Genomic DNA, 21,173 nt, shown 5'->3' with positions numbered 1-21,173 from the left:
GTCTGTCTCTTTGTCTTGACCCTGAACCTATTCAGGGTGTACCCCACTTCTTGTCTTATGGAAGACTCAAGTTTTAAACTGGAGCTTAAAATGATGATACTGATACTGATAAAGTTTATTAGAGTCGGTTAGTTACAAAGTCGCAACACAAGAGAAGATGCCAGTAGAGGCAGAAAGTAATGTGCACTGTTTGTACATCTGTACGAGGAAAATAGAGTGTATTTGTGAGTTTTAACCCTTCAGGGGTCTTAATGTCTGCAGCAACAAACAAATGAGATTCTTCTGCTTTTACCCTAGGAGTCCTTTGTGATGCAACAAAACAGCCTGTTTGCAAAGCACTTCTTGAGCACAAGAGAACATAAAGTTGGCCTGAAACCAGGAATCTTTTTCCCTTAGCAGACAGGGGATTTACTGGGTGAGTACAAATCTTTATCTCCATTGACAATGGGAGTAAAACAGTCATCACACAAGCCAGTTGCAGCTGTTTATCAGTAGGATAGTCAGGGTCCTGTCCAACGAGGGCTTAACTGAAACTGAACATCTGCCTCTCATATAACCCCTGGGGTTATGAGGAGTTATTATTGCTTACAAGATTGTTTTTTCCCTCTTTCTCCATTCAGCCACCTTTACCCCAATCATAAATAACACATGACCTTTGGCCTTGATTTTTAAATTGGAATTACAGGATGATGATATTATAGTCATGCAGACAGACTTCTTTATTTCTTTCTTTCTTCTTTCCTGTATTATTAAGACCCTATTGGCAGATTATGTGTAAGTCCGTGAGAAGTGATCCCTATTTGTGTTGCTCTGCTCCGCCCATTATGCTTGTGCCCACAAGAAGCAGAGCCAGGTTGTGAACAGGGTCAGTTATATTCTTCCAAAGATAATGGACAAATCCTGGGTGGCCTGGATCTAAATTTCATTCATAATTCATGTCACACAGATTTTAGTCCGACATTGAGGCCAAAGTACATTTAATACAGTTACAAGATCTTATTAAAATACTTTTTTTTGCAATCTGCACGGGCATTGGTTTCAACCACGTTACTGTGGACACCAGTTAAAGCCAGACTTGCAACATTTCATGGTCATGAAGTCAGGACCTTATGTAGCTAAGAGTAAGCTAAGGGTTGCTTCACTTTTCTGGATATGGATATTATCCTTTACTTAGGAAAGCGGCTCATTCTTCAAATATTATTGCTCACAAACACACAAAAAAATCACAAAATAACACCCATGATGCGTAATGATTTCTAAAATATCATGTTTGACTTTTTAATTTAAAAGAAAAAAAGAATTGTGTACATTGGGATTTGTAAGACACTCGATTTTCAAACTGTGCAAAAAGTATAGAAGGCACCCTAAACCTGTATAAACGCAATACATCCAAGACAATTGAAACAAATTCACACAATTACTTAATTTTAATCTTACTGTATTAAAGATGATTCAAAAAACAAAAATCTTAGTATTTACAGATCCCACAACTTTACAAAACCTTTAGCGTTTTCCACAAAATTCCCACATAGAAAAGATCTAAATACTAAGCACAGCGATAGGACTGAGGTAGGATAAAGAGACAGGAAGTTGGAAAAGAAGAAAACCAGCAGGTAGGTTAAATGGGCTAAATGGGACTATGATGTTGGGTGTGTTTTGCAGGAGGGCAGCGCTTCTACACAAAATGGACTTTACATTTATTTCATTAGTTTCTACTGAGTATCATTCCCTCATGTCTGTGCATGTAAAATTATATCACAGAGCTAAATGAGGAGCAAAAATATTAATCAGACCTGACCAAACGCAACCGTGCTTTAATCCACTATGGTGAGAGATATTACACTTGTCTCCTGTGTGTTCTGCACAGTGTTAGTGTCAAACCTTCACAACGTGGTCCAGTCTCTAAACAAAAAGCACTCTTTGTACCTGAAACACGCAACACATTCAACGGTCTCACGTGGGAAGGGGGGGGAGCATTTTGCATTTTCATGAAATATATTTATTAGAAACAAAGAAAAGAAGAAAGCACTGAGCAGTTAATAAATAAAAATTGGGATGTTACTACTTATTATTATAAGTGCACAAACTGTCTCACCTACACCAGCTCTTCATTAACCGAACACCTCCACATGGCAGGCACTGAAGCAACACTAGTCTTCTTAAGGAAAATATTACTTCTCTCCAGCAGTGCCTGCTGCCTTTATACACATTCAATTCGCAGAATATTTGTATCTGCTTCAAAATTTCTGGTCAAAAAAAACCCAGCAAATCATCTTTGCTCACACTAAACTTGGACTTCGCTGCTAAGAATTAGAAAAGCAATGATGAAGAAGAGGGGTATATTTTTTTTAAATGGCTAGAACTTAAACATGTTATTATTTCTTTAAAAAAAACCCAAAATATAATATATTCTGTACACAATGATTAAATACAGTGTGATCTGGATACATTCCTGTGTATGAAAAACAAATGACACTTGTAATAAGAACACCAATGTAAACATATTGCTTTTTGTAAAACAAGTCTAACTCAAAACTTCCAGCACCAGCTGTTCAATGCATTTTATATAATATATTTATAAAAAAAAAAAATTCTGTATTCACAGATTATGTAAGTCTAAGAAAAGATGAAGAAACATGAAGGACTATCAATGTGTTGGATGAGTGGATGAATTTTACTGTATGACTACTGTTTGTAACTGAGTGGGGAAAGTTTCCGTCAGTCAGATGGGACAGACAAACAGCCATGGCATCAAAGCTATGGGCACTTTCTTCTCTTCGAGAGCAGCTGAGGTGACTCTGTTGGTCTTCAGATTACTGAACTTAAGTCTCACTGCCTCACAGCAAAGACTCGGAAGGATCCTCCCTCCATGTTGCTTCTGCTGCAAATGGACATGACAAAAAAGTGTTCATTTTATCACTACACCATGAAAAAGTATGTTCTTTCAAAATTCTGAGAAGCAGATTTCAGAAGCCTGATCAAAGGTGAAGGAGCAAATGTGGAATAATCTTGCTTTCTTGTGAGTTTGTGTGCTCCTTTAAGTCAAATGAGACCCCTCCAGTTCCTCAACCAATCAGAGCCATCAAAAGCACACATTCATGGTGCACATGATACATTTAGGGGGGAAAAGGACACATTTGCAGAATCACTCATTGTATTTATATTTCTGTGACGGAATCTTCCAATTACCTCATGTGTTAAACTGGACGGCTGTAATTTGTTCATTAGCGTAAATATCTCAAAGTCTTGCCATGCTAGATAATCATGATAGGCCAGCACAACTGGTATCTAATCACAGATAATTGTCCATATAGGAAAGCACTCTAAGTGGCTGACAGCATTTCCAACCTCGAGTAATTGGATAGGATGTGATTACTTCCCCAGCAATCCAAGCTGCCCACCCTGCCATGATGTTGGCACATGGCACAGACTCTCTCTCAGCCATCTACTGACCTCCTATCCGAATGCCCCGAGTGAAACCTTCACAGCTCTGCATTAGATTTCAGAGAATAAGACTTGGCATGCTTTTGACCATTCAGCACTTTGCACACTCAATTGAAATGCCTGAGTAAAGTAAGCAAAGGTCCCATGTGTGGGCCGTCCACACACCAAACCACACCATTACTCTTACAACCCCATATGCCACTAGAACTGGCCACAAGGGCTTCTTTGCCCGAGCTTAGTCCACTGGAGCCGGCCACAGATGTGAGACTGATTTGAGAAGCATGGTGTGCATGAAGGGAACCCACTACTTGCAGTATTACAGTGCACATAAATCAAGATAGGGCATAGTGAATAAAAGCACCTTTTTCTGGCATATTTTATAGTCTCTTTTACAGCTCCAAGGTGTAATGGTTAACACATTCACCTTAAACACGACAGATCCCCAGTTTGAGACTGGGAGGAGACACAAACCCAGTCTCAAGGGGTCACGAGCTAATGTAATCTCAGGTCTGGTCCTAAACCTGGATAAATGGAAGAGTTGTATCAGGAAAAGCATCCGGTGTAAAATTTGGGGCCAAAACAAACATGTGGACAAATGCAATGTGGTGCCCCCATTCGAAATAAGGGCGCAGCTAAAAGTGCCTTGTTCTATTTCAGACTCTCTTGGACAGTTTACTTGTCTAAATTTCAGCAAGCTTCTGGTTTTTATTTCAGTTGCATTTGACTTTTTGGTGACTACACTTTATACAAAATTTGATATAAAACTCCACCTTCGATTAACTTTCATTTGATTTTTATTAAATTAACTCCTCCTAAAAGAGACACTAAGAAACTCATCTCTGTGCAGCTTACAGTTTAGGGAATTCTCATAAGGGACATTTCTCCAGACATTAGAAGATGATCTTTTGCTCTTTGGCTGCTGTTTTCCCTTGTCAAGGTAACAAGACTACCTTTCAGGACTGAAAGTCAGGATATTATCTACCTGCATAGCCAGTAGTTCCCAGTTGGGGAAAAGTTTAGGCTTAAAATGTCCCTTTTTGATTAAGCATATAATCTGAGATGGAACAGGTGTCTCTGAACCCTCCCTTGAGTTACTGATGCTGCTCGGGGCTTCCCTTGATCCACTGCCCTTTTCTTCTTTACTCGTGTGTTTTCCCTCTCTATGTGTTTATACACCATTACTATATTTCGTTTAATAACTAAACTCTGCCTCTCTCTCCCACAGTGTGCCTTTTTGCTATCCTAACTTCCCCCCTGACCTCCAACTAGTGGTGGCAGATGGCTGCCCCTAACAGAGCCTGGATCTGCCGAAGCGTTCTCCCTGTTAAAAGGAGTTTTTACTCCTCACTGTTGGCACTTGCTTGTTTAAAGGGCTACATTTTAAACATAGTTGTCTGGAATAGTAGGAATCTCTAAAATCCCTGTGGAGCAGTACCTTTCAGATTGGATGCCATTTTTCAGAATTCCTGTGTAGCTCTTTCTCTTGTCCAGAGGCAAAACATCAACAAAACCGCCATTGGGTTTGATTACGCCTGCATGGATGGCTGCTTTGCAAATGCTGGAGTTCTGTGAAGAGAAGATATGGTGAACCTGAGAGAGGATTTAAAAAGATGGAAAACCACTTTTTCACTGTGCAAACATTACTTCAGTCTAATAATTGTTTAATACAGCATAAAATATATTTTACAGAAAGACGTCAGCAACCACACTTACACACACACACACACGCGCACACACACACACACACACACAGACTCAAGGAGTAGAGTCTGAGCCAGAAGTACGGCTCCAGCAAAACAGACCATGAGCTCTTATCAACAGTTTGGAGTACAATCAATCATTTCTACTCCAAACATAGATCAGACTGTCCATACACCCAACCAGAGATTGTAACCAGACAGTTTATGCCTCATGTTTAACCAACATTCAGCTTATACACCACTGTAGAAACAGATGTGGGTGCCTCAGATTGCAAAGCATTCCTGGGTGCTGGGCATTTGTTATGAGTCAGTGTGCTTGTTTCAGGATCTCAGAGGACCTGTGATCTGGTTAAGAGTCAGTTTCATCAGTGGTTAAGCTCTTTAAACCCAGCATTGACCTCATGTGAATTCACAGATTAGCAGCTCTAAAATAAACTTTGAAAGTAACATAAAAGCTTTTACATTTTACATCTGATATGTTTAGTCTGAAGGGCACTTTACAGTGTCCTCTCCACTGTAAACATCTTTTTAAGTCACTTCAGAGGGATATTCTAAACCAGTCTTCCTAAGAGTATTTCTTTCTGTGTCTTCTTCAGTGAAAAAGAGGCACTTACTTTGAGATAATGCTTGAGTGGTAAAGCCCTATAAAGTCGAACACATTCCACAAAGTCTGCGGTTTGCCTTATCATTACTCCAATTCTCCATGATCCTATGATTCAGCTGTTGTTCATGGCCATGCAACATAATCACGCAGACATAATCATTCAGACATCTCCCCGTTTTTGCTGAGGAGGCCAACAAGTTATAATAAACAATCAGCTAATTATGATTTTTTTTTTTATTCCTACCATCCTCGCATTACTGGAATAAAACATACACTTTAAAAGCACATAAAAGTACACACCAGCAGGTAGGTCGTGTATTAGTTGCACAAACTGAAACACATACATTACTTGATTGTGGTTTATTACCCCTTATTTCAGAAGATACAGATTGGAAGCTAGTGTTACTTACATCTGTGTAAATCTTGTGTCCAATAACAGGCGACCAGTATGAGGGCTGAGCCTTGCAGTTCTCTGGACAGAAGACTCTGAGAAACAAATTGCACTTGAGTATAAATCTGACAGACAAGAGTCGTAGAAAGATGTTTTGCTATGGGGGGGTTTCTTCAATAAGTGGTAATATTTTAGCACTTTCATTTAGCATTCCTATATTCTCAGTTAACAGATGTAGTTGGCAAAAAGACAAACATTTACATTTTATTCTCAACTGCATTATATTAAATTCAAAATTTTATTTGCTATGCATACAGTGCTGTGCAAAAGTCTTGGGCCACCCCTCATTTCTTCATATTTCACTTCCAAGGAGCCAGACTTGTTTGTTCTTGTTCTTGATTTTCTTTGGGCTGTTTTATCATATTTTCAGTCATGTCCTTTTACCTAACTATCATCATGGGGATATATTTATTATTTGTTAAACTATTAATGTATGCTGAAGAATAAAGGTGCTCGTACCAAATTTTGATTTTGCAGCTCATCAGAATTGTACAAACTCTATTTTAGTCTTTTACACTATGTTTCTATGTATGTTTGCACAAGTTTCAAGAAACTATTTCCCATTTTCCTAGCAAAATATAAGGAAATGTGGGGTGTCTCAGAACCTTTGTACAGTAATGTAAATAACTAATACAAACACCAAGTGTCCATTTACTTTAATTTACTTTTTATCTGAGAGGACAAACATTAAATATGTCATCTACTGTTGTAGTGAAAAGCAGTTTTTGAGTAATCAAATGTTGGATGTGTGGTGACACCTTGGACAGTGTGAGTTTGGTTCTTTGTAAGGGCAGATTTCAGCCACTGTGGTGTAACAATCAGCTGTCATTTCTGTCACAGAGAGAGAGAAAAGAAAATCACTTAAAACTCTAATATATATCTGAAAATAGTGCAAATCAGCACAAAATCGTGACTCAAAGCTCCTCCGAACAAAAGCAGTGCTCCACTTACCTTTCACTCTAGCCACTGTGAAGGCATTTCCAGCTTTATATTTACTGTAAAACACATCAAATTTAGAAACCTGTAAAGTCTTCTGAAACCAAATTATTTCATTGTGTTAATCACAGAAGCAGGCACATTTGTTTCCTATATGTTCCCTTCAGAGTACATATATCTACCTGAGAGACTCAATGCCATTCTTTGTAGATCTGACAAAGAATGGTAACTTATCCATTCTGGAGATATCGATTAGTCCTCCGTTGTTGTCAATCACACCATGATGGATAGCAGCTCGGCAAATACTTGATTGCTGAAACAATGAAAAACAAACGCTGGGTGAAAAGCCTGCAAAAATAGCAAAGCAAAGCTCTTAATTACAAATCAAATACCAAATCAAAACAGCTCCATAATGCGAGAAAAGAATTTAAAAAAATGTGAAAACAACACTCATTAAATTAGGATAAATGATAAAACAGGAATTTTAGGAAAAACCTAATACATACAGGATACATATGAGATATTATTTAGTGCCTTATATATTGTTGTCCAGTGTGAAACCAGACTAAACCACGTTTACAGTCCCATTATAAACTGCTGCATGATGCAGTAAGTTTGCTTCATACAGGACAGACTCACCACATCATAAGTGACAGTTCCCCAAACTTTTCCTTTCTTTTGCACACAGTTAGCAGGACAGTTGTATCTGCAGAGTCAGAAAACAAGTTGGCCACCACAGTGAGTGGATACTGCAAAGTGTGTTATCTTATTAAACTAATTTTACACTAAAACATACTGAAATAACCTCACCTGCTGCAGGTTGAGCCACGGCACTTATCTCGCAGTCTTGTCTCACACTTAATATTGTGAGCTGCAAGGGAAAAAAACATATTAAAAAGTGTAAAATATTAAAATTCATGATGATTTTGATAGGTATACAGTTGCTATAGCTACCAAGAAAAGTGCTGCTGGGAGTTTTTGAAGGCGTTGTCCTGGGATTAGTGTTCTTGGGACTGGAGGGTCTGAACACAGGTTTCTTTGGAGCAATAGTTTTAGGTCTGGCAGTGGTACGAGGTGGCAGTGGGACCTGAGGCTTCTCCACCTCATTCATGTCTTCAATCTCTGGCTGCTGAGAGTCTGTAAAAGGACAGATAGGGTTCAGCTTGGTAACCAGTTTAATGTTAAAATGACTGAGTGAAAATCGGGTGGGTTCGCTCACCTTTGTAGCAAAGGTTATTTCTGCATCCTCCTCCATAGCTTGGAGGGCACTGGGAGCAAGGTTGGCCATGCTGGTATGGGGCCTCTCCAATCCAGTTGCCCCTGCAGAAATTTTGAACAATGGGCGTCTTGAGTAAGGTGGAAATTAACCATGAGTCAACGTCACTGGGTTCGTGACCTTGTAGCAAAAACACTCCTCTTTGTCTCTAAGGCAATTACATCTTATAGGCTGTCTGGAAAACAAACTCCTACTCTGCTCTTATTTTCTTTCCCCGTACTTCATAATTACTATTTTTACTCTGACTTCTGGAGGAATTTTAATGGCAACAATATGTCATATGAATGTTTTGGACAGCTAGTGTTTCTTATCTACAGTACAACTATATTAACAACTCAAAATGCAGCTTTTGTGAGCCCTGTAAGGAGAAGGTGTGTAAACAAGAGCCTGGAGACCAGAGGTGTTAACGATCAGTACAGCATGGAGTAATACTGATCTTACTTTGGGGAATAGTTGCACACAAGGTAAACAGAATTCTCCCATATTTCTCCCCACACGTTCATCCTTGGGCACACGTGCACAGCGCAGCCCACTTGGTTAGTAGTTGCCCACACCAGCTGTAAAAGGGGAGGAGAAAGTAAATGGCAAACATTAGCACGTACAATTTCTGAAAGGACACACAGAAAAGTAAACAGTTGATCTTGTAACCTAGATTTGTTGCCTCTCTTTCCTCACAACCGATAGGTCCACCATCATTCCAGAGGAAGCACCTATTTAGGCAGTTATAACTAATGAGGCCTTTGGGATTTCCAAGACTGCCTGTTCTGTTATTCTTCCCCAGTCACGTGGTCATCACGTGAACCCAGTTTGCCCTCTGTGACACAACCAGGAGTATTTTCATTATCCAGTTAGAAGGAGGAAATGTCAGCTTTTAATATCTTAACTTGGAAAGAAATTCTCCAAGCCCCAGAACTGTCCACAGTAAAATAACGCAGCTCACGAAACGGAAAGCTCCTGCAGTGGTGTTGCAGATGAATGATGTGCCATTTGACAGGGAATACAAGACATCATATTCGAAAGCATCTCCAAGCTTTCCTCCCAAACGTGCACTCTCCCCCTTCAGGAATGTTCAGTGGAAGCAGTGAGTCAGCTGGTGAGTGCTGGTAATCCAGGACAGTGCGATTAAAATGTGGTTTGACTGCCTGGACTGCACGTGTATCAGCACTTACAGAGAAAAGGTGGTGATGCTCAGACTTGGCATTGCCCACTCTGCAGCATCTTCAAAAGAATCCAGGTCAAACGGTGTGGCATGTCTGGTGGGATGAAAATGACTACCAGATGGCAGCGATCAGGTTTCAGGGAGGAGTCTAAATGTTTCTGTAAACTCATCCCAACATCCACAAAGTAATGTCTGTGGGGAAGGATGAGGCAGGCTCATTCATTCCTGTTTCTTTTGAGCGTCTTTCTTTCTTTTCTTTTTTTAAAAAAAAAAACTTTTTTCTGTCCCTTCTCTTGAATTATTTGCATCAAGTTATCAAACTTTGCAGGTTCTTGTAGTAATTGATCAAGTTAAGAGCAGGTTTATAAGTTACTGCTCAGGGATTTCTTAAAAGAGCAGTCCACCAGCTTAAATTTAAACTGTCAGACTGCCAATGCAGCAGATGGTGCAGTGGAAATTTCATGTATTCTTTTTACTTGTCCAAATATGGTGCCTACATTACCCACATTCTGACTTGACCACCAACACTTAAGTCAGAGATTCAGTTGTGTTATGCTATGCAGAGTTAATTGTGGGCTTCAAACAAAGATGACAAACCTTTTTCTTGTATTTGTCTCACCTGGGTGTAATGAGTGCACATTGGCCCAGAGCAACGTTCTGGACACCAGGGATTGCACTCGTAAGGGTAGGGGTAGGTGTAGTCCTTCACTTCATCGTACCAGGACTGGACGTGGGAGGAAGGTGAACGGTATCTGTAGGATACACACACACACACACACACACACACACACACACACACACACACACACACATACACAAACAGACAGTAGGCTCAGTCACAGGGTACCAGGGGCAAAAGGGAAACATCTGGGGTATCTGCCAGGTGCTTTGGCTAGACTTGAGAAACTACATGAACCTGCATTGCTCTACCCACCGCCCTCCCTTTTGTCCTCAAATGATGAGTCTGAATATAACCTGGCACACGGAACAGCAGTCTGTTCCCTCCATAACAGAGGGAATCAAATCAAGCTAAAAGACAACAACAAAAAGAATTAGAGCAAAGCTAAACACAGCTTCCCAGTTTAACAAATCAATTCTAGCTCCTATTATAAACATCTCTTTTTACGGTGTTGAAACGTGCAGAGCTTATAAATGGAGAGCAGAGGGGGAGTGAAAAAAATGACTCTGCATCAGGGTTTTTTGGCACAGGAAGAAAAGAAGGGAGTAGGAAGGGGGAATGGGTTTGTGAGAATGAGGGCAGATTCCTGGAAGGGCACCTGCTGCGATAGCCATACACTATTAAACACAGAGGCTTACTGTCTGATGTCCACTTGGACACACACACACAACCTCATTCATATCAGACTCCATATGAACAAGGACTAGCAATACCTATGGTTCATGCACTGACACTTTTGTTATAGCTTAAGTAGCTCAAGTACAACACTCATCACTTTTGCTTAGAGTTGATGATAATCTCTTATAAGGAAGTTTAGGAGTCACTTGGTACAAAAAAGCTACAAGAAAACTGCCACTCAGTTAAAGTTCAGATTTGTAGCCTTCAGAAAAATGATTGCAAATCTGCTTAAAGGAGCATTGCAAATAAAGTTGCTCTTGATCCATATAGTAGCTGCTAAGAGTTTTTATTCTGGGCTAAAAATGGTGGACTGACTGACTAACAATTCCACCGTGCTAGTCCTGGAGCATGTTTAAAACTCCTGTTGATCAAGCAGCCACCTTAAAGGGCTGAGACCCAACTTTAGCTATGAAATTTGAATTCTTACAAACTCATACAAACCCTTTTTGGTTTAACTTAAAACGAAAACTGCACAGTTGAGAGGAGGAGTGGGATTATAACTCACTTGTTTGGATTTTGCCAAGACTTAATATTAGGGTGCATGGCCATGTTGATTAACAGCCTTACCTCCACTGATTAAAGTCTTTTATCTGTATTTTGCTTAATACAAATTACCCAGCAAACATGACTGAAAACCGGGTGTTATCCCCTTCATCAAAACTGGTCGCAATAAGGTGAATGAACCCATGTAGAACACAAGCCTCCTCACGCTCTTACAAAGTGAGAAATAAAGTTTTGACTATTGCAAAGAAGGAATTCATTGCTTTGTTTTGTTTTTTGAACAGCAAGGTAATGTGGTCAGTACATGGTTGTCAACAGATGGCTAGCATCACTAAAAAAAATCTTTTTTAGCCATTTACAGTTTTTTACATCTAAATTCCAGTTTATTTGTTGTGTAGTGAACTTACCTTATTTTGTTTAATATATACATTATATACACATTTAGATGAACTTTCTCTTGCCAGAAATTCTAACAAGGACGTCCACACATCTCAAATGGACATAAAAAAAACGTCCATGACATCAGTTAGATGGTTATTCAACATCAAAGGTGGTCGCATTCCTACAAATGTTTAACAAATAATCTACAAAGTACAGAAGAGGATAAGGTCCAATGATTTTTTTTTCTCAGATTTTGAAAAAAAGACATTATCCAAAATAAAGCAATAATATTAAATAAGAATGTGTCTCACCTGCCCCAGTGAACTGCCAGGTTTTGTCCAATAGACATGAGCAGGTCCTGAGGTCCATGGTCCCACTGACACTCCTCTGCCCACTGAGTGGCAGATCGCTCCAACTCATCATCCCAAATCTGCATGCATATAAGAAAACAATCATTCATCACCTGCTGTATCAAGTGCAATCCACACTATGCTTTCCTTCCCTCAACCTGCTCTTCTGCTCTTGCACTTCCTTCTCTCCCATTAAGCTGAAACTAAGCCGCACACAAGTACAACATTATCCTTAGATGGTGACATTTGAGCGGAGCTCCTAGCGCCTGGCCTTGGTCCACTACAAATCTCCAGCAATCACAGCTGAATTATCCAAATTTCCTCAGTGGGATTTATTATAGCAGTGGACAAGAGGGTGGAAAACAGAGAAGATACCTGACTCCCTCTTTGGAGGCGGCACTGTGAAGTGACTGAACACTCCATACACCATGGCCCCTCAAAGTACATCCCTTCAGTAAATTTCCAGCCTTTTGGTGGTCGCTAACACATGCACACACAGACAGCACTGTAACTCCAAACACCCTTACACTAACACAAACACATCCACTGCCTGTTCACTGGAATTTGAGAGAGCAAAGACAGTCTGCAGACATTTTCCTCCACTGTGTAACCACACTCCAGAGACGCACAGGCCACCACTGCTTCTCTCAATTTTATGAAGCACGTGGTTTTCAATAAGCTTATGTGTGTCTCCACAATAATCCTTCTCCTACTTTATGTATTAATGTGCCATGCGGTCCCTTAATTTTCGCTTTTCCAGCCTTATTCTCCTTCCTCTTTTAACCAAGCCGCATGTGCTGAGCTGTTTGCAGGTAGGACAGAGTCAGCATTATTATCCTCCCCATAAAAGCGTGGCACAGAAGGCTGGCAGTAGTTCAACATCTTGACTACATGTTTCCAGCAGAGAGAAAAGATTGTTTTTATTACGGCAACACCACTTTTTGTACGTCAACTAAAACTCTGATTACCAACCTCATTGGTGCTGCTGACAGATGAAAATTACCTGAGAACCTGCTATGTTTATATATCATTATATATATATATTATATATAATCCTGTGTTCATATCATTTGAGTATATATATATCATATATATGATGATACATGGTAAAAGATCTGCTTCTCTTACTTATGGCTCTTTGTGATGTCACTTAGAGGAGATATTCCTTATATCGTGATCTCAGGCACAACCTGACTGTGAGCACAGAAGCCCCGCCCACCTACTGTTCAAATCTTGTGTTTGCAAGGTAAAGCCAAACACATGAAGGTTGGCATAAAGAGAAGCTTGTTTCACACAGTGATTAAACTGATGAGCTGAAGAAGGTTCAATATAAGGTAAATAAATGTAAGACTGAACTGTGAATTCTGCAAAACCACTCAAGTAAAGCAAATAAAAAAATCAAGTGCAAGAAATAAGTATAACAGTTTTTTTCCAGGGTAAAGTAAAATGTTAGCTTTATCTGCATGATAATACTGAAATAGGTCAATAATCTCACCATGTATTCCATGTTTGAAGCGGTGGGGTAAACCCCACCCCTCAGCTTGTTGTGCAGCTGCAGGATCTCCTCACGGTCTGACCAGAGGATGGCTCGGCGGGTCCTGTTACCAGCTGTGTTGCTGGTGCCTTTCTGCTCTGCTTCCTCCTCATAGCGGCTCAGTAGCTTCCTGAGCTCGCTGGAGTCTGGCAGGAAGAGGGAAGCCGAGTCTCTGATGCACAACAGCACGAGGACGAGGACAAGGGGCCAGGTCACTGTAGCGCAGGTCATCCTGACACTTGAGCTGCGTAGTTTATACTTTATGACTAGACAGCAGCTTGTGGATATAGAGAGGCTCCTTTCACAGTTCCAGATGAAATCTGCAGGGTGGAAATGACGATTCAATGATGGTTTCCTTCCTCTGTGATTCAAGAAAATGACCAGATTACAAAATATGGGCACACACACTTCCCACACTTAACTAATGTAGGAGGTACTTCTTCTAATAAAGTTGAAAAATAAATGCACACACCTAGAAACGACTGCACAGCAAGACTCTTCTTTAATATCTGTCTCTCTTTCAGGTTGTTTTTAGTTGATAACTCTTCAATATTCCCTTTGTATTGCTATGTGTTATAACTCCTACTGATGAAGAGTGTTTGGTGACGGGGAGGAGCAGTAAAATAAAATTTCCTAACTCAAAGGTGGACTTTTTTTTCTCTGCAGTTCTGCTTTGTGTAAGTTCGGCTTTTGGCCATCTTATGACTGTTTTACTATTTGGGCCAATAGACTCTGATGCAATCCAAAATAACTGCCCTGCAATAACAACATTTCTTTGAGAAGCTTCTGAATGCTTGGTTTTATTTAGGCCAAAGTATAAAAATAATTCAATGTTCATTTTTGAGGCTATGAAGGTGTTTTTGTTTATTTGCAGTGCCATAAAATATACTGAAAGGTGTCTGAAACAGATATTGGCCACAGAGTTCAATCAACCACTCTCATATAGCATGAACAAAATTATAATCATAAACTTCCATTAGATTTATCTGATAAATTGCTGATTCTTTGAGGCATTTTGTTTCCCTTTCAGACACTGTGATGTGTACATGATCAGCTTGTAACATATCGTGACATTAAATGCTTAAATGATCATTTTTAGTGGCCTCAGTCTTAATGTACAAGAATCTGTCTTATTCATAACAACCTCAATTATTTGACCATAAACATTGATATGACATAAAGTGTCCCTAATAAATTAGTTTTATATTCATGACTAAAAGTGTATGACAAAGTCTGTGTACATAACCCACCTGGACCTAGTGCACCTTAATTATATACAACATCCATCCTGTATCACTCCAGTTATTTTAGCCAAGCCAAGCAGCACAGTGAGATCTGCTGAGGGGGACCTGAGTTCAAGCTGACAACTTCTCACTCAGCTCTCATTAGGCAAAACACTGCATTCCTCACACATATTAGGAAGGTTCATAATATTGTGTAACTGACTCTTTACCTGACCTCGCTCTGAAAGGCAACAAGGTGGAGGCAAGACGTCCAAAACTAAAGCTAAACCAAATATCCCTAAGTCATAAACTTCTAGAAAGAGAGAAGAGCAGTCAGTCAGGGTGATCAGAGAAGAAAGGAAAAATAAACCAGCTTGCACTGGTTGCTCTTATCCTTGAATCCCTTCACCTCTTTCCCTTTGGCTGGAGATGCAGCCTGAGGTCTGGCATCGGCTCTGTGTCAACATGCTGTGCCAGCTCAGGGAACTGTGAGCCAACAGGCAGCCCAGCCGCCACACCCTTCTTCTTTCCCTGTGCCCCGTCTTCACACTGAACCTCTACCAGCTTCTCTGTCTGGGCCCTTCTCAAGGCTCTCATGAATTCGATACCAGAGTGACAGACAGAGGAGAAAACCTGAACACACGTACGTATCGACATCTCGTCTATGTAAACTTGACTCCTTTTTCAACTTCTGGAGCTCCTATCTGATCCAAAGATGGACTGACCTCATCTCCAGCTCACCACGAGGCTGAATGTAAACAAAAACACATGCCATAATGTAGATTCTATCATTTATATAACTTTTTGCAGTTACTTGAAATTTTTGTAATTTGCAATTACTTTTTTAAATTTCATTTTATTGTTTTGGGGGTTTGGGCTTTTTTTTCTTCTTCTTCTTCAGAAACCTTAAAGGTCATCATTAAGTAAGTTATTTCTTCTGTTATATTCTGGTCCCAGAATTCTAAAATATAGGCTTCCATAAATGAAATATAATCTTTTGATCACATCGATAACCTCCAAATACACTTAAAATGCTTTGCTCATAAGGTTACTTCCTGCACATAGGGTTTCCATCATGCTACGGCTGCAGACACTGAAGACCGGTGTCTTGCTAACATCAGAGTTACAATGTGTCAGAAGTTTATATCGCGATGTGAGTGCATGAATAAATCTGCAGCAAATCTCACCAGGTGGGCAGTTCTGCCTTTCCTGCTGTTGCAGAGAATGTGCATTATAAAATACGGGTTGTTTCGGAGAAAGAAAGAAAGAAAGAAAGAAAGAAAGAAAGAAAGAAAGAAAGCGTGCTCACCTCTCTGTTTCTTTGTTAGTATCCAGTAGATTGAGTATTTTCGATGCAGCTTCCTCTGAGCCCCAGAAAGCTGTTAATTCTCTTATGAGAGGAGCAGGCTGCTGCTATTGGTGGTGTTCCCGAGGAACATAGAGACTGTGTAACTCCTGAGCAACTCTGAGAGCCTTATATAGAGAAGGAGACCCCTTAGGACCAGAGGAAAAAATTAGTGTCTCTCCCCACTCGCCAGCTTCCCTTAAGCAGACTATGTTCTTGGCACACAGAGCGCACAGTGCGCAGACTAATGTCAGGAGGACATTTACAAATATTGTAAATCAGCGGTCTGTCAAAACAGCCAGCGGCAGGCGGTGGGATTATAATGAGTTTGGCTTAGATAAGAAAAAACGCTTCAGAAGAAACAAGCGTATAAGTGGACCATCAGCAGTTATAACAAACATGACGAAATTGAAAGGAAAAACTTTTCATGCCTATGCCAATTCCAGGGTCATTATTATAATTATTATAACTTATAAGATTAGACCACACACGAGGATCGATAAGTTGTAATTATTGGATTTGTGATGGTTAATAAATAATTTGCCGATGCTTTCTAGATTAGTTCATCCACCACTGTCCATTGGCTGGAAGTATTTTCTGTTCGGTCGTAATTTGCGAATAAATGCCGGTAATTCACTGTTATTAAAAGACAAAACAAATAGTGCCGCTACCATTTAAAAGAGCCATCAGGTCATTGTGAGGATAATTTATCTCATGACTTACAGCTCTGCGCAAAAGTCTTGAGCCACTCTCGATTTTGTTATATTTTGAAAGGAAAATTGGAAATCGGTGAAGCGATTTGCTGAAAAACGTGTAAACAACCATGGAAATAAAGTATATAAGACGCATGTGCGTTTCGTAAGTGCTTGAATGTCAATCTTTGGTGTGGCCACCTTTCGGCACAGCCTGAACGCTCTCAGGCTAGCTTTCTTGTAATTTCTTTAAGTAGTCTTCAGGAATAGTTCTCCAGGCTTCTTGGAGGACACTCAAAGTTCTTCTTGGATTCTTTTTCTTGGCTGCCTTTTGTTCTTTGTCAAGATGATCCTACACTACTTCAGTAATGCTGAGGTCCGGGCTCTGGGGAGGCCAATCCATGGCTCCTAGTGATCCATGTGTGTTTTTCTATCTATCTATGTTTTTACTGCAGTGGCAGTGTTCTTGGGATCATTGCCATACTGAAAAATTAAACCACTGTCAATCAATACAATCCAGATGGATTTACATGTTGAACAAAATCTTGTTACTTTTCTGTGTTTATAATTACATCAGTTTTGACAAGATCCCGAGCAATATTGGCAAAAACAGAGCACCAAATCATGACAGAGCCAGATAAATCTTTAGACCCGACACTTCTTGTGTCCTCTACTTGACAGTTTCCTCATTTTTTTCATGGCACAGAAAGCCAAGGATATGCCAGATTTTCAGCTAACATGTATCTGGAAATCACCTTGTTGGTGAAAAAACACTATTTTAGGTAAAACTGTTTATAACTAATAATGGCTATCAAGTGCAAGTATGAATGCCATCCTACATCCTGACTTGCAATTACATGTGGGGACTCATAATTTAAAAATAAATTATTTACAACCCATTTAGGATCTGTAATTTCTTGTGATTGTAAAATCTGAATGGCATCGTCTTGGATTGTCAGTTTAACATGAACATGTAAAACCATCTCAGCCAGATCAGATGGAGGCCTGAAGGCCAATTGTAGGAAACATATCAGCTTCATCTGAATTGCAGCCACATCAAAGGGTAGAGCTTTTAAAAAGGTTTTATCTGTAAAAAGCACTTCCTATAATTTGCGTCATTTGGATGAGAATGAAGAGGAAGGAAGGAGGCTTTGTGAGCTTGCATGGGAAAACACGAATCGTCTGCCCTGAAAAGCGGCTTCATGGTATGACGCTGCCATATCGCCTTACTGACCCTGCAGTGTTCTAGCTGTGTTATGACCCAAATAGTTTAGATTTTATTCCATCGTATACTTGATTTTCATTCTGAAATATCCCAGATACGTACAAGAGCGTGGCACTCAGAGGGCATGCCAGCAAACTAAATCCCCAGACAAATTCTCTTCCCACAGGGTCTCTGCCAGCACGGGCTCTGAACTTCTTCTTATTATTGCTTTCTTTTGTTTTCTTAAATACATGTTTAACAGGAAGTCTGGCCATCATACCCTGCAGAGATGCTTTTAGTGATGCTCATGCTTGATGAGCTTCATTACTAATAAAGTATTCTCTGACAAAATGTAAGAGACGTTTCATATTTACACAGGACGTCAGACCAGTTTTCAATGAGGAAAATCTTGTTTCGAGAGATTTGTGATCCAGATTTTGAAAATAAATGCATTTATTAATTTTTTTTAAGGAACTATAAAATAGAATTATATAAATACAAGCTGCATCGAGCAGATAAGGTCAGTAAAATTACACAATAGCTCTGACCTCATTCAGTTCTTGACCTTGCTGACTAATCGTTACAGACTGATTAGTCAAACATAAATCCATCCATGTGCCGGGAATAAGCGTGAATATTCGATCATGTTGCATTAGATTTCATGATGTTATCATCGTTGGTATTCCGGATTTGAATCTTATTCTGGTTTTGATCACAATCGGTGTAAACGTGAGGTAACATTTAATAGTATCCAGATTTCTGATTATCTAAGAACAGGCAAGTGTTTCCCCTTTAATGTGTCACATGTACTTATCTCAGCAGATGAGGATGAGCAGTTTCTGGTTGTGTGATCTCTGATACATTCGAGTGATAACACAGCTGTATGCCCGTGTGATAGGATGAAGGATAATGCCATCTGGCTTTGTAACACTTGTTTTGTGTGCTGTTGCAGAGCAGAGGCATTGAATACATTAATGGCTAAAATATTTATGACAAGAGCTTTGTGGTTTGTATATTTCAGATTGTTTTAAAACTGCTCCCCTTCTTTTGTCTTTATGGTGCCACCGTCACTCTCCTTGAACTCTTTATGCACAGATACTTCAGATAAACCTAATGGCTTAACAGATTTGTACTTTTCTGTTTTATATTTAGTCAGCGGGACTCCTTTGGGATTTATCTCTGTTGTGTGCTGTAGCCACTTGTTGACAGAGTAATGATATAGATAACCCATCCTTGATGACTTGTTACAGATGTTGAGGTACAATAACTTACTTCTCAGAAATGTTATTCATTACACGGGTCCATTAACCTTGATATATATTATTCATTCCGGGCCAAATGGAAACTGGAAACTCTCAACTCTGCATTAGTCTCAGTTGAAGACAACAGAAGGATTGCACAACTCAAACATCCCCTTCTTGTTTACTTGGGTAGTATATAAGCATTAGCAGGTGGAAAACAAGTTTCCTTTTTGTAAAGATCAAGGAGGAACCACCATCCGTGACATACAACTGTGACAGGACAGTTTGTTTGGACAGACATCCTTGAAACTCTGGTTGCCATGTTGTTTACCTTCCTGAGAAGGGAACTGAGAGCAAGTGAACCTCTAAACACGAAGCACTAAAAGAGGAGGAAAAACTGGGGGAGAGTGAATGAAGAAACCATATGGTACACGGGGCCGATTATAAAAACTAGCCAGTGGGTGGATTGTAATGGAACAGGAAATGCATAAAATCACAAGTACTGAGGGAAAGATTAGTAAACTGTAAGCACTAACACAGGAATTAGGTGCGGAGAAGCCTTTTTACTGAAGCTTTAGAGGTTTGTAACATCTTTATTGAAGGATGCCATGTACCTCGTTCAAGGTTACTAAATTTCAAATAAACATTAGAGTAAGGGCAGAAGCACAGTGTTGTTTTTACCTGTGTCCCAAATGTGTACTATACACTCACTTGGCAGGTCATTAGTTACACTTTCCGACTACCAGGTTGTAGTCTTTTCTGCCTCCAGAACTGCATTTCTTCTTTGTGGTATAAAATCATATGACATGATGTCAATCTCCCATTCCACCACTTCACAAAGGTGCTCTACTGGACTAAGAGCTGGTAACAGTGGAGGTCATTTGAATAGCATATTCAGGAAGTGTGAGATGCCTATAGCGCTTTGGGGTCCTTAGGGACTAGTAAAGCAATATACAAATACAGGCCATTTACCATTTATCATGATTCAAGCTTTGTTATATGGCACAGTATCCTGCTGGAAGTAGGCATCAAAAGATGGATGCACTAGGGCCAGCATACTCAGATTGGGTATGGTATCAGAAGGATGCTTAGTTGATACTGAAGGAGCCAAACTGTGCCACGCTATGACACCACCACAACTAGCCTGAAATGTTAACACAAGACAGGAAACCAACCATCAACTGGATGTTGCGACAGAAAGCGAGACTCATCAGAGCAGGTAATGTTTTTCAAATCTTTTATTGTCCCCTTTTGGCGCACCTGTGTGAATTGTAGCCTGTTTCCCATCCTTGGCAGACAGGAGTGGCACCCAGTGTAGTCTTGTGCTGCTGTTGAGATGCTCTTCTGCATATCTTGGTTGTAAAGAGTGGTTACTTAAGTTACTATTGCCTTCTAATCAGTTGGAAGCAGACTGGCAATTCTCCTCTGAACCTCTGACATCAACAAGGCATTTTGACCCAGAGAACTGACCTGATGTTTTCTTTTTGTCTGGCCAATTCCTGTAAACCCTAGAGATGGTTATGTGGGAAAATCCCAATAAATCAGCAGCTTCTGAAACACTCAAGACTAAATATTAGTGTGGAGGCACACATAAGGTTATAGCATAGGTTATAGTACCGGGTTTTAGAAGAGTTTGCAGTTACAATCTATGGCATTGATTTAATGCAGAGACAAATCCACTGAACTTCAGTAGGTCATCTTGACCTTGTCTAGATGTCTAAATGCAGTGAACTGCTGTCATGTTATTGACTGATTCTACACGTGCAGCTAACTAA

At 39.9% G+C, this 21,173-nt stretch overlaps 1 protein-coding gene across 2 annotated transcripts; it reads right to left on the bottom strand.

Moving 5' to 3' along the window:
- Positions 1–932: 932 nt before the first annotated feature.
- Positions 933–16,477, bottom strand: crispld2 (cysteine-rich secretory protein LCCL domain containing 2). Of its 2 annotated transcripts, none has more exons than XM_084933748.1 (15): positions 16,226–16,477; positions 13,655–14,054; positions 12,121–12,239; positions 10,190–10,322; positions 8,853–8,968; positions 8,355–8,455; positions 8,090–8,272; positions 7,946–8,006; positions 7,775–7,841; positions 7,318–7,448; positions 7,151–7,194; positions 6,958–7,030; positions 6,159–6,234; positions 4,880–5,010; positions 933–2,881 (listed from the first exon to the last, which is right to left on the bottom strand). In XM_084933748.1, the coding sequence occupies exons 2-15, from the start codon at positions 13,922–13,924 to the stop codon at positions 2,830–2,832; spliced, it is 1,557 nt and encodes a 518-aa protein (XP_084789874.1). In that variant the 5' UTR covers positions 13,925–14,054; positions 16,226–16,477; the 3' UTR covers positions 933–2,829. The 2 variants fall into 2 exon arrangements, with proteins under 2 accessions (XP_084789874.1, XP_084789865.1); XM_084933739.1 differs by having other exon boundaries at positions 13,655–14,013.
- Positions 16,478–21,173: the final 4,696 nt, after the last annotated feature.

This window comes from Perissodus microlepis, chromosome 1, assembly GCF_051167445.1.
Source record: "Perissodus microlepis isolate ML-2025 ecotype Zambia chromosome 1, ASM5116744v1, whole genome shotgun sequence".
Lineage (NCBI taxonomy): Eukaryota > Metazoa > Chordata > Actinopteri > Cichliformes > Cichlidae > Perissodus > Perissodus microlepis.
The sequence above is the reverse complement of the archived record's forward strand: the minus strand, read 5'-3'. Positions and strand labels throughout refer to the sequence as shown.

Bases quoted from the DNA above. Each gene is read 5' to 3' on its own strand.
- crispld2 (XM_084933748.1), bottom strand. From the start codon at position 13,924: ATGACCTGCGCTACAGTGACCTGGCCCCTTGTCCTCGTCCTCGTGCTG. The intron at 10,323-12,120 runs GTGAGACACATT...TGTATCCTACAG, and splicing joins CTGGCAGTTCACTGGGGCAG to ATACCGTTCACCTTCCTCCC. The intron at 7,195-7,317 runs GTAGATATATGT...TGTGTTTTACAG, and splicing joins AATGGCATTGAGTCTCTCAG to TAAATATAAAGCTGGAAATG.